General features: G+C 39.4%; 1 protein-coding gene across 13 annotated transcripts in view; it reads left to right on the top strand.

Moving 5' to 3' along the window:
• The window catches only part of PICALM (phosphatidylinositol binding clathrin assembly protein), a 126579-nt gene that overhangs the window by 95783 nt on the left and 18540 nt on the right, over positions 1–12256 (top strand). For 7 of the 13 annotated variants that reach the window (XM_050941014.1, XM_050941086.1, XM_050941032.1 and 4 more), the window contains 6 exons: positions 2492–2623; positions 2717–2747; positions 3772–3871; positions 6122–6145; positions 8688–8747; positions 11324–11428. In XM_050941014.1, coding sequence (XP_050796971.1) covers positions 2492–2623; positions 2717–2747; positions 3772–3871; positions 6122–6145; positions 8688–8747; positions 11324–11428 — 452 coding nt within the window. Of the gene's footprint in view, positions 1–2491; positions 2624–2716; positions 2748–3771; positions 3872–6121; positions 6146–8687; positions 8748–8933; positions 9085–11323; positions 11429–12256 lie in introns of those variants that run through there. The other 6 variants (XM_050941023.1, XM_050941077.1, XR_007772638.1 and 3 more) reach the window with 5 other exon arrangements.

Here is a 12256-nt window from a genome sequence, read left to right on the forward strand (position 1 = left end):
ACAGGGCAGGGGCTGTGGTAGGGCCTGGCTGTGGCAGGAGGTGTGGTGGGGCTGGCTGCGGGCAGTGCGGGGGCTGGCTGCGGGTGGTGCAGGGCGGGGGGTGTGGGCGTGGCGGGGGCTGGCTGCGGGCAGTGCAGGGCGTGGCGGGGGCTGGCTGCGGGCAGGGCAGGGGGTGCAGGGCTGGAGTGAGCAGGGTGGGGGCATGGCAGGGTGGTGGGTACTCACCGGGAGAGCAGCTTGGAGCAGCCTGAGCAGCAGAGCAGCTGGGGACCCACCATGCAGCAACAGGAACAACAGGGCCAGGCGGTGGCTCACATGGCTCCCGCAGTGCCCCTGGCGGCCGAAGTAGGAATTACATCACTTCCCGAACAGAGCCCACCAAAGCCGCAGCACCCCCTCGCAGGGAAGCAGCTTAACAACCAGTTCTAAAGCTGCTTCAGAATTTAATAACCAGTTCACATGAACCGGTGCGAACTGGCTCCAGCTCCCCAGTGCTTATGCGTGCAAGTAACTTCACACAGGTTATTTTTTACTGCTTCAGTGAGACTAAGCACCAAGTTCAGCACATGCATAAATATTTGCAGAACTGGCCTTAGTTACTTACCAGATCAAAAGGCTATATAATTGAATCTAATATGCCATGAACTACAAAGTTAAATTCTGTCTTCACTGCATAGTGCTGTGAAATTAAAAGGCATTTTTCTACACTGTTTAACATAATGACCATACTGGGTCAAACCAATCGTCTGTCTAGCCCAGTATCCTATCTTCCAACAGTGGATGATGCCAGATACTTCAGTAGAAATTAACAGAACAGGACAATTATCAAATGAGGCATCCCCTGTTGTCCAGTCCCAGCTTCTGGCAGTCAGAAGTTTAAGGACACCCAGAGATTGAGGTTGCATCCCAATAGCCTTTGATGGACCTATCCTCCATGAATTTACCAAATTCTTTTTGAATCTGGTTATACTTTTGGCCTTCACAGCTTCCCCTGGCAACAAGTTCCACAGGCTGACTGCACTATATGAAGAAGTACTTTTTTACATTTATTTTAAACCTGCTGCCTTTTAATTTCATTGGGTGACCACTTGTTCTTGTGTTATCTGAAGGGGTAAATAACACTTGCTTATTCACTTTTTCCCACCATTCATGATTTTATAGACCTGTATCATAAACCCCCCCCTTGGTTGTCTCTTTTCTAAGATGAGAAGTCTCTTTTTAATCTTTCCTCATATGGAAGCTCTTCCATATTCCTAATTATTTTTGTTCCTGTACTTTTTCCAATTCTAATGTATCTTTTTTAAGTTGGGGCAACCAGAACTGTATGCAGCAGTCAAGGTGTGGATGTACTGTAGAGTTATATAGTGGCATTATATTTTCTGTCTTCTTATTTATCCCTTTCCTAATGATTCCTAATATTCTTAGCTTTTTTTTGACTGCTGCTGCACATTGAGCAGATGTTTTCAGAGAGCTATCCATGATGATGCCAAGATTTCATTCTTGATTTGGACCCTCTCTCTTTTTATGTATAGTTGGGATTATGTTTTCCAGTGTGCATTGCTTTGCATTTATCAACATTGAATTTCACCTGCCATTTTGTTTCCCAGTCACCCAGTTTTGTGAGATCCCTTTGCAATCCGCTTTTGACTTAACTGTCTTGAGTAATTTTGTATTGACTGCAATCTTTGCCTCCTCACTGTTCACTCCTTTTTCCAGTTCATTTATGAATACATTGAACAGCATTGGTCAAATTACAGATCCTTGGGGATCCCTGCTATTTACCTCTCTCTGCTGTGAAAACTGACCGTTTCCTACCTTTTAACGGGTTCTGATCCATGAGGACCTTCCCTCTTATTAATTAACCGAAGATTAACAGTTAACCTAAGCTTTCAAATCTGTTTTGTTTTCTGATTTTTTTTATTTGTGTTTAAATAATTTGGATCTTAATATTTTTTAGGGCATGATCACTTTAAGATCAAGATAGCAAATTGCCAAAGCCAGTTGGTACACACTTAACAGAGAAATTGGATTTATAATGAGTATCTTTAATTCTTTTGAGCACTCAGTAGTTAAATCTTTTATGCACCTTTAAGTTAGCATTCCTATGCCTTTTTTAAAAAACAATTTTTTCTGCAACAGGAAAATTTAGAGGAGTTTTGACCTTTAAAACTATGGATGCTATTTTGAAAACCTTCCATACTTGGAATTTGCACTGCATTCAGTAGGAGTTTCTCACACATAGGGTTTGAAGGATCAGTCTCAAAGCAGCTATTCTTCTGTGCCATTAATATCCCTGTTTGCAGTTGAGGTATAATGGCTTTATTCTCTTTATATACTGTAGTTCTGTGCAACACTTGATTCAGTCTTCCATATTTTTAGCAAATGTTTTGTTGGACTCCTTACACCCTTCCCCCTTGGTGTAAATGTGTAATCTGATCTTCAGTGGAAGCCTCAAGTTTAAGGCCTGTTTTATTTGTTTTATCATTTTAAGGCTTTGATGAATTAGGTGGACTCCTAAAACCAACAGTGACCTCTCAAAACCAGAATCTTCTGGTTGCCAAGCTGCCACCTAACAAGTTAGTATCAGATGATCTGGATTCATCCTTAGCCAACCTCGTAGGCAGTAAGTATTTGTTGGAAATCTTAAGATAAGTTTGTGTGTAATTGTATAATATTAACAGGCTATTTCAGTAATGTTTTTCCCATTTTGTGGCAGATTTGGGCATTGGAAATGGAACTACTAAAAAGTGAGTGTTCTGTTTTTAATCAAACTTGGAAAATTTCTTGAATTTCTAACGGCTTATTCTTGATAGTATTTAGCACTTCATGATCATAACCACTTTGTGCATACTAATCTTTACAGCATCTCTGAGGAAATCTGTATTATCTCTATTTTACAGAGGAGGAAACTGAAACCTAGGTGAAGTGACTTGACCCACAGCTACTTGTGGGGTGGGAGCAGGGCAGCAGCAACAACACTCAGATTAGAGTTTGTCTAAATCCTGTTGCTGTTACTGTGTTAATTGGTCTGGACCCTGATGCCTGTTGCTCTTATTTAGTGAATAAACTTCATAAAATACGTAGTTTATTGGTCATTCAGTATGGTTGTTAGTATTACAATGCATGCCTACAATAACTAGCAGCTCCGTAACAGACCTCAACTCATCCCATTTCCAAACATCTGAAGTAAATTTAGCTGTGTGTAGTATCTCATGAAGTTTAAGAAATCTGGGGTGTGATGGGCCAGTAGGAGGAAAGTGAACTCCTGATCCGGAATAATTGTGATCAGCTTTGATGTTGTATTTAACATCAAGCACAATTAGCCTCAGCAACTCCAGCACCACTGCAAAGAACAGAATCCTGTCAATCCAGTTAGGGCTGCTGTGGGGTAGTCTGTTCTAGCCTTGAAACCATCCAGGAATTTGTACACATTTGCTCCTGCCCACGTTATAATTTGACCTGCAAAAATTGAGCTAATAGTATTACAGTGCATCTAGGCTAAGAAAAGTAGTTAAGTTTAGGTCAATCTTAGCGAGCTTCTGTTAGCTGAATCTGATGTTTGTTTTCCCTAGTCCAGACCAGGTTTACTGTGACTGTACAACTTGATTTGGTGATTAGGCTCTTAAGGAGTTAGTGCTAAGCTCTTAAGGGATCAGTATTAATGTAGATTTTCACCTTGCGGAAAGATGGAGCTTATTTGACTAATGTACTGTATCTAAGGATGGTGCAAAGAATCTGTTTTCTAACATTTTTTTAAAAATTTATTTGAAGTGATGTCAATTGGACTCAGCCAGGCGAAAAGAAATTAACTGGTGGTTCCAACTGGCAGCCCAAGGTTGCACCCACAACTGCATGGAATGCTCCAACAATTGTAAGTGAATGAAGATTCTGAAGTAGTGAATCTATGTAACTTAAAATGTAGGCAAACATGCTTTATAGAGGTGTGGAGATGATGAGTAATTATAGTGGATAGGTTATGAAAATTATTTGAATAATAAATGGTCAGGTTGAGAATGTATATTGCTATAGTAACAGTAACTGAATGGCCAACTTCATTTAGATTATTTCCCTTTTATCAGATATGCTGTTTCATTGCAAATGACTAAGGCTAAGATTTAGCCATGGGTAATTTTAGTAAAAGTCATGGACAGGTCATAGGCAATTAAAAATTCACGGCCTCGTGACCTATCCATGACTTGTACTGTATACTCCTGACTAAGTCTTGGGTGTTCTGGGGGGCTCCAGGAGCACAACTGCTGCTCTGGAGGGGGAGGGGAGTTGCCTGCTGGTATGGAGGGGAAGGGGACTCTGGGGCACTCCCTGCTCTGAAGTGGGGGGCTCCAGGTTACCCACTGGTACTGGGACAGGCCTGGGAGACCTCATGCCCGCTCCAGGGGCAGCAGTCTGGGACTGCTGCCACTGCTGCTGGGGGGTGGGTGGGGGTGGCCTAGGACCACCCAAGATGCTCCAATGGCCCTGGAGTCAGTCGTACCTGCTGACTGTCTTCCATGACCTCTGTGGCAGACTCACAGACTTACATGTGACTTATTCTATAACACGAGCGTGAATTTATACTGTAAACTAAAAGTATTGTTAGGGCAGAAACTTAGGTTGTAGAGCATCAAACCCTTAGTAATTATTTGAGTAGGATAACCTGACCTTTTGGAAATAGTGGTGATGGTTGGGGCTACTCTTCATTCTGAATGCTGTTTGGAAGTGTGGAAATATACTTGCTCTTGAAATATAATACTGTGTGCTGAAGCTGTATGTCATTGGTTTTAAACCTGTTCAAATGGCAGCATGGACCCCACTGAAAATCTTAGACAAGTCTGCAGACCGCTAGGTTGAAAACCACTGTTCTGTGGTAACCACTACCTATCATGGACCCCTTAGCCTAGGGCTCCACGGACTTTCTAAGAACCACTGCTGTATGTCACAACACTGAGCCTGCTCTGTGACTTGAGACAGGAAGTAGTGCATCTTCTGCTACCCAAGGGTGTGGGAAGTGATGTTACAGGGATAGGTGCCTTAGAAATGTGTACAACTAGTACAGTCACACTCTGAAATGTGTGCTTGCTTTTAATACATGTCTCCACTTAACACCTTCAGTGACCAATCTGATTTTTCTCTAGTTTACAACTCCATTACAGATAGCATGTATTGTGGATCACGTGTTTTTGCCAAAGTGGTTTGTTCTCCCATCCATTAATGTATGTGTTGAGAGAGGGAGGGAAGGATATACTTGAGCAGCTCCCAGTTATGTTGGTGGGACCTGCGTGTGTAAATTCTACTCTCCCTTTTACCACAAACTGGAGAATAGTATACAAGCATAGTAAACATAACAAAACGAGTGTTTTGAGCTATCATATCAAACAGTATTAAACGATTTTGTGATTTAACAATGAAACACATGATTTGTTACAGATTTGGAAAGAGAAACAGTCTCTCTCTTCAGGTCATCTACCTGCTCTCATTTTGGGTGGCAGCTGCCAACTCAGATCTTGTATGCAGGTGAAAGTGGTTGTGGATATTACAGTTTCTGTAGTACTCACCTACTACCTGAATGACTTACTAGCAATTGGATTTTTCTCATGTGCTTGAAAATACTTAATTGTTGTCATAGCAAAATATATGATATCTTTATATGCATTTTGTAACATATCATTCCATTTCTAATCAGTTCTTATATTAATATTTAAAGACACTGTCAAGGCATCTTGTTTTATACGAAACCTTTTGCTCATTATTAAATTGTCAGAAAAAACTTAGGAGGAGGAAATTGGTTTGTTCATCAAATTCTTCTCCACTTTGTCCATTAGTCTATTTATTGTAGCGCTGTGCTGCTGCTTGATAAACTTTTGAAAACAAGGAAGAATGTTTTTGGAAAATAAGTGCACACAAAAATAAATGGATTATACAAACAGGTATGAAACCCATCAACCTTGACAGTGTCACTTAAAAGATTTGTTCAATGACTTGAAGTACAAGAATTTTTATTTTAGGGCAGACATTAAGTATACTTGTGAACTAAAATGCTATCTGTGTATATTCTGTTTGTGTAAGTACTTGTTTCTAATCCAGTATTATTGCATTATGTAATTGTTCTCCCCGGGAAATACAGAATGGCATGCATTTTCCACAATACGTAAGTGAAAAAAACCAACAGCCTTTTTGCAATCAATTGGCATGCTATATTAACCACTGCTGTAGCAGAGTCTTATAACCTTCCTGCTATTACATATCTCTCATATTAAGATCTTTGGTGTGCAGAAGATTTGAGCTTTTCTTAGCATATACAAATCTTGTGGGTGTTCTGCAGGCTCTTGACTCGAATGATGGCATGGGAAATACTGAGATTTTTTTTTCCTTACTTAAAACTCTGCCATGTGCTGCCAGATAGCTGGGTCTGTGTCTGTGGTGCCTTTAATGCATCTGGTTAAGTTTGAAGATAAGTTGTGTGTGTTTGAATAATTGCATGAATCTCACAGCCTTCTGTTATAATTGGCACTTTATTCACTTTTATTGTAGTTCTTGTTTTCAAGTAGGGAGAGACCAATATGTCATATATGTTCAAATAAACTAAGAGAAAATCCCAGCTCCTGATTAAGTTTATAAAGGGCAAACCATAACTTGTGCATTGTTTTCTTGGAGGAATGCAGTCTTACTCACAGATAATCTTTTTTTGTATTTCAACAATATTGGTCTTTCCCTTTATTCAGTTTTCATTATGGGATAATTTTAACAGTGGAGGATGTAAAGTTTGTACTGGAGCACTCTATAGATATATAGAGATATATATATATATATATAGAGAGAGAGAGAGAGCGCGCATTTGTGTGTATATGTATGTGTACACATACATATAATGTGAATGATTTAAAGAATGTTCAAAGCTTTTTGAACTGAATAATATTTAGATAGTTACTGTACAATCTAGGTAATTCTTTAAACACTGAAACTTGTTCTAATATCTACTAGAATGCTAATTACTATTGGCTGGTGCATATTAAAGAGCAGCTGATACCTCAAAAAAATTAATGTTCTATTCAGAAATAGTCCTCCTTGTATCACACTTCTGGGGTTATGTTGTGAGGGTGAAATTATCTGCCTGTGGAATATTGTTCCCTACAACATATCATCTTTCGCCAGTGTAGTTCTGAATGTCACAAGTAACAATTATTTCCTTGAGAGTCTCTTCCCAAATAAAATCTTTGTAATATAAGAGACATGCATGAAAGCATGATCTTGGAGTTTGTCTGGTTCAGTCTTCTGTAGTGTCATGAATTATAATTTCCACAGGGAAGAACTGGGATGTCACAAGCAGAGCATTAATAATTGCAAGTGAGGGATTAACAGGAGGTGGAGCAGATAAAGATCCCTAGATATCACAGTCTATTGGTACTTGATAAGTACTCAACTAGATAATGTTCTTAGACAAAGTCCCTGTCTCCGTGCACAAGTCTGCCCTAATAAATAGGGTCAGGAGCATGGGAAAGTGGAAAGACGAAGGAATATATAAGTATGCAGAATTGCTTTTGAACAGAATATATCTTTTTGCTGCCTCCTGCTTTCTAAGAGGTATCAGAGGGACTTTATATGTGCATTGCATTTTTTAAACAGTAGGGGATATACGATCAGTTTACTGTTGACAGAGATAAAGCCTAGAGCAGGGATGCCAGTCTCATTCTTCCACTTCACAATAGCTGTCATGTAATGTTAATTTATATAGACTGAATGGAATTGGTAGTGATTTACCATGTTTTAATGCATTGTAATAACTAGGGTATTCCTAAGAGTTGAAAAGAAACTCATTTTAGAGTAGCAGATCAATGTTCTGTACCCACTTGTAAATACTGTGGGACAGTGTCTGCATTGGGATTTTAGGGCTACCTCTTATCATTGCTCTAGCACAGGTGCAGCTCCACCAGTGACCAGCATTGAACTGTGTTATCATGTCACCTAGACCTACTATGAATTGGGTTAGACAGCAAGTTGGTAAAACACTGAAAGCCAGCCAGCATTAGAACTGCCACTGCTAGGACTGGCGCAGCTGTGTTAGTGCTAAGGGAATGGAAACCCCCTTAAAATCTTTAGTGTGTATGTAGCCTGGTTTGGAAAGAGAGAACTTCTGATGTTTTTACTATAACTGCAGTAACTAGCCTTTATATTTGGTTCCATTTTTAGAATTACCTGGGCACAGTTTACTTCAGTAAAATAAGTAGTAAGTTTTATACTTCATAGGATTCGGGCAGTATTCACTTTTGTCATATAATCATATTGATTTTATTTGTGTATACTATATGTAAATATTTCCTGAATTTCCTATTAAGTACAAAATATACATATTTAGATCTCTATACATTCTTTGGACTGAAGACTCGGATATCTCTAGGTGGCTCTTTAGATTACTGTGAGTCAAAACCCTAACAGATTTGCTCTTGTCTGTAATTTATACATATGTCAAGTCTTTCTAGAAACCTTGAGCATAAGTATTGCAATTGATCTGAAATCAGATCAACTTTAACAGAAGCCTACAAATGCTAATAGGTGTCAGTTGATCTTTTTTGCTATATTAGTAACATGCTGTCTAGTCAGTGCTCCGTTTTACACTTAAAGGCAATTTATTATCTTGTATGCAACTCAGTCAGTCTTCCATACAGTTCAGTGTTATCTCTTTTCTGTGTTAGGCACCACCTGTAATGGCCTATCCTGCTACAACACCAACAGGAATGATGGGATATGGAATGGTTAGTGAAATTTCCTGTTATTTAATTTGCCATAAACATGGTTTGCTTGTTACTTTTATTATGAGGTAGCTGCAAACATAAAGCATTCTAGGAGCAATATGTCACTTGGCCTAAACACGTTAAGTAGGCTTAATTATCAGTTCCTCTTTGTTCTTCGCTGAATCACTCAATCCCATTTTTCTGCAGGAAAATCAACTATGGCTCTTAAACGTCATCTCTACCCTTTTCTTCTTCACCTAGCCCCTTGATGACTTACTCCATACATTTAGTGTGTATTGAATGAAGTAGTCACCAGGTTCCTTGTTCATCTTCCATTACTTACTAAATTCTCCCTCAGGTATTCATCTTTCCATAACTCCGAGAACTCCTCTTTAGCGTCTCCCCTTTTTTAATGTCCTTACTGAGGCAGAAGAGTTTTATTGGATGACTGTTAAGGAAATACTTAAAGCTATATTTCAGGAGACTCAACATCATGAAGAAAGAAAACTCATGTAGTTGTGTGTTGCTCAGATCTTTGTCTCTAGAACTTCAAATCTGAAGTAGCAACACAAATATATAGAAATCTTGCTCTTCACCCACCGTGTGTGTAAGACTGATTTGCCATATAATTAATGGTACAAGAAAATCTAATGGTTAAAACATCACAGTAAATTTATTACCGACCTTTAACATGGATGCATCCCTTTTTTGCACTATGCTAGGAGCATTGCTATCGCAGTAAGTACTTCCTTGAAAAAACTGTAAAAGGTGGAGACTTCCAACTGTCCAGTTAATCCAGATATGAATGGGACAGATGTGTAGATTTTAAGAGGAATGAGTGCCAGATTACTTAATAAGGGAAGAGTTATATGCACCTAGGCCTGCTCTTGAATGGAGGGAGAAACATCTAAAAATAATTCTTCTACTAAATTGAAAAATCTTTCTCACAGTTGTTTTACTAATTAATTAGTGACTATATTTACAAAAATGCTACTAATTCAGGTTTAAAGTTTGCTTAGATAATTAACCATTCCTTCTGAATTTAATTCCCTCTGAACCCTACCAAAAGGCACCTGTCACCACAGTAGCTAAGTACCAAACACAGAAGGAAGAGTTGCACAAAAAATCCTGTATAGAAGCCTACACTCCACCACTTTATCCAGCTGTTATTACTTGTTTAAAGCTTCCATCACCTCAGCATGATGATGTGTTCTGGAGGCCTCATAATTGAAGGATGCACTATGTGCAATAGGAGGTTTCCTACTGTGTTCTGAAAACAGTCCTGATTTGTTCAGGATTGCCACAGCTGGGGATCCTTTTCCAAGAATGGCAAAGAATCCTGTGGCACCTTATAGACTAACAGACGTTTTGGAGCATGAGCTTTCGTGGGTGAATACTCACTTTGTCAGATGCATGTAGTGGAAATTTCCAGGGGCAGGTATATATATTCAAGCAAGCTAGAGATAACGAGGTCAATTCAATCAGGGAGGATGGGGCCCTGTTCTAGCAGTTGAGGGTGTGAAAACCAAGGGAGGAGAAACTGGTTTTGTAATTGGCAAGCCATTCACAGTCTTTGTTTAATCCTGAGCTGATGGTGTCAAATTTGCAGATGAACTGAAGCTCAGCAGTTTCTCTTTGAAGTCTGGTCCTGAAGTTTTTTTGCTGCAGGATGGCCAGCTTAAAGTCTGCTATAGTGTGGCCAGGTTGAAGTGTTCTCCTACAGGTTTTTGTATATTGCCATTCCTAATATCTGAGGCTCTCTACACGAACATCCCACACACAGATGGAATACAAGCTGTCAGGAACAGTATCCCTGATGAAGCCACAGCACAACTCGCTGCTGAGCTCTGTGCCTTTATCCTCACACACAACTATTTGAAATTTGATGACAATATATATCTCCAGATCAGCGGCCATAGTTAGGTCAGTATAGTTAAAAAAAAGAACAAAATTGATCCACATTTTTTTATTGTCATGACTGAGTGAAATGCAATAACACCCAACACTGATGTGGGGGGAAATAAAATTAGAATTAATTAAAAAAAAAGAAAAGAAAAGGTGTTACCACATATGTGAGTCTTACATCTGAACTCTAACCTGACAATATCTTCTTCAGAAAACCTAGACTTCTCGGTCAGACAAATTGGGAATTAACTCATTATCTTGATTTTATATACATATTTCATCAGTTCTTGAAAGTGTAAAACAGCCACAACAATGACATGTTTAAATACCCACGTTGTGTAAAGTGACTTCTGCTTTCTAGTACCTCCAACATAATGGAGAGGGGAGAACTCTTTCAAAGCCTCAGTGCTTGTGGTCAGCATGTTTGTGGTGCTAACACAATTTCTTCATATATTATAAACAGCTGCTTCGATGCCTCAAACGTTTTGGGGGAAGATTACATAGAAAAAGCTTCAGCATCTATGCTGCAATGTTCATTTTTAGGGACCCTCAGTTTATAGTCCAGTTTCAGAAGTCCTTTCCGGTTTTATCAGGCCAAATGCTAAGAGTCACTCTTCACCCCACCCCAGCCCTCCTACCCCCAGTGTGTTTAACTGTGTTTTGTAATTCTATGCTGTTCTGGATTTTTTTAGCCAGCACAGATGGGAGGTGTACCAGTAATGACACAACCAACTTTAATATACAGCCAACCTATCATGAGACCACCAAACCCTTTTGGCCCCGTTTCAGGAGCACAGGTGAGTATAAATCCAAAATATTTATATTTACATGATCCTGGAAATTGGTTGATAGCCAGGCCACAAATAGTTTGGTGTCTTATTTACACCCTCACTGTTTGTTGTAATGATGGTTTTGTCCTGTAGTGTGGTGGCATGTGGAGTCCATTTCCATTGTGCTATATAGAAAAGGGATTGCTTCTCAGCTGCTTATTCAAACTTTGTGTCAACAAATTCCTGTTTTGCAAAAGTAAAGTAAAAGGATGGCATTCTCAAGGGTCAGTTCCCTGGAGGAGGTGGTGATTGATGTCTGTCTTCCCTTTTCTTTAAATGAATGGTGATAGTAACTATTTTTAATCTTTTATGCGTCCCCTTTAATCACTAAGGTTGTGTTCCACTGTGTTTCACCCTCATGTTATTCATTGCAGCTTCTCTTGAACACACATCATTTTGCAAACCTGTTTCATGCCAGACTCCTGAATTGCATTCCAATGCTACCTCTTGTACTCTTAAACTCATACTTTTCACAAGTAAAATAACCCAAGGCTGATATAGCATAAGCCCTTTTATTATAGCAGTGTGTGTCAAAATTGCAGGTAATTCCAGATATCAAATTTGGGCACCCAATATTGGCTTTGAAAATCTGTAAAAGATTTCAGCATCTTGTGACACAGTGTAGTCCTGACTTAAGAATTCTAGGAACCACATTCTCCCCATGCCTCCCAGAGATTATACTGACCCCTTTTCGGAGTGTACTGAATGTACTCACTCGCCTGTGTTAACTGCAGAGTTTAAAGCTGGCCAGCACCTCTAAACCAGTCTTGGGCTCAGAGAACTAATGTGCAGATT

The sequence above is a fragment of the Gopherus flavomarginatus genome, chromosome 1, assembly GCF_025201925.1.
Source record: "Gopherus flavomarginatus isolate rGopFla2 chromosome 1, rGopFla2.mat.asm, whole genome shotgun sequence".
Classification (NCBI taxonomy): domain Eukaryota; kingdom Metazoa; phylum Chordata; order Testudines; family Testudinidae; genus Gopherus; species Gopherus flavomarginatus.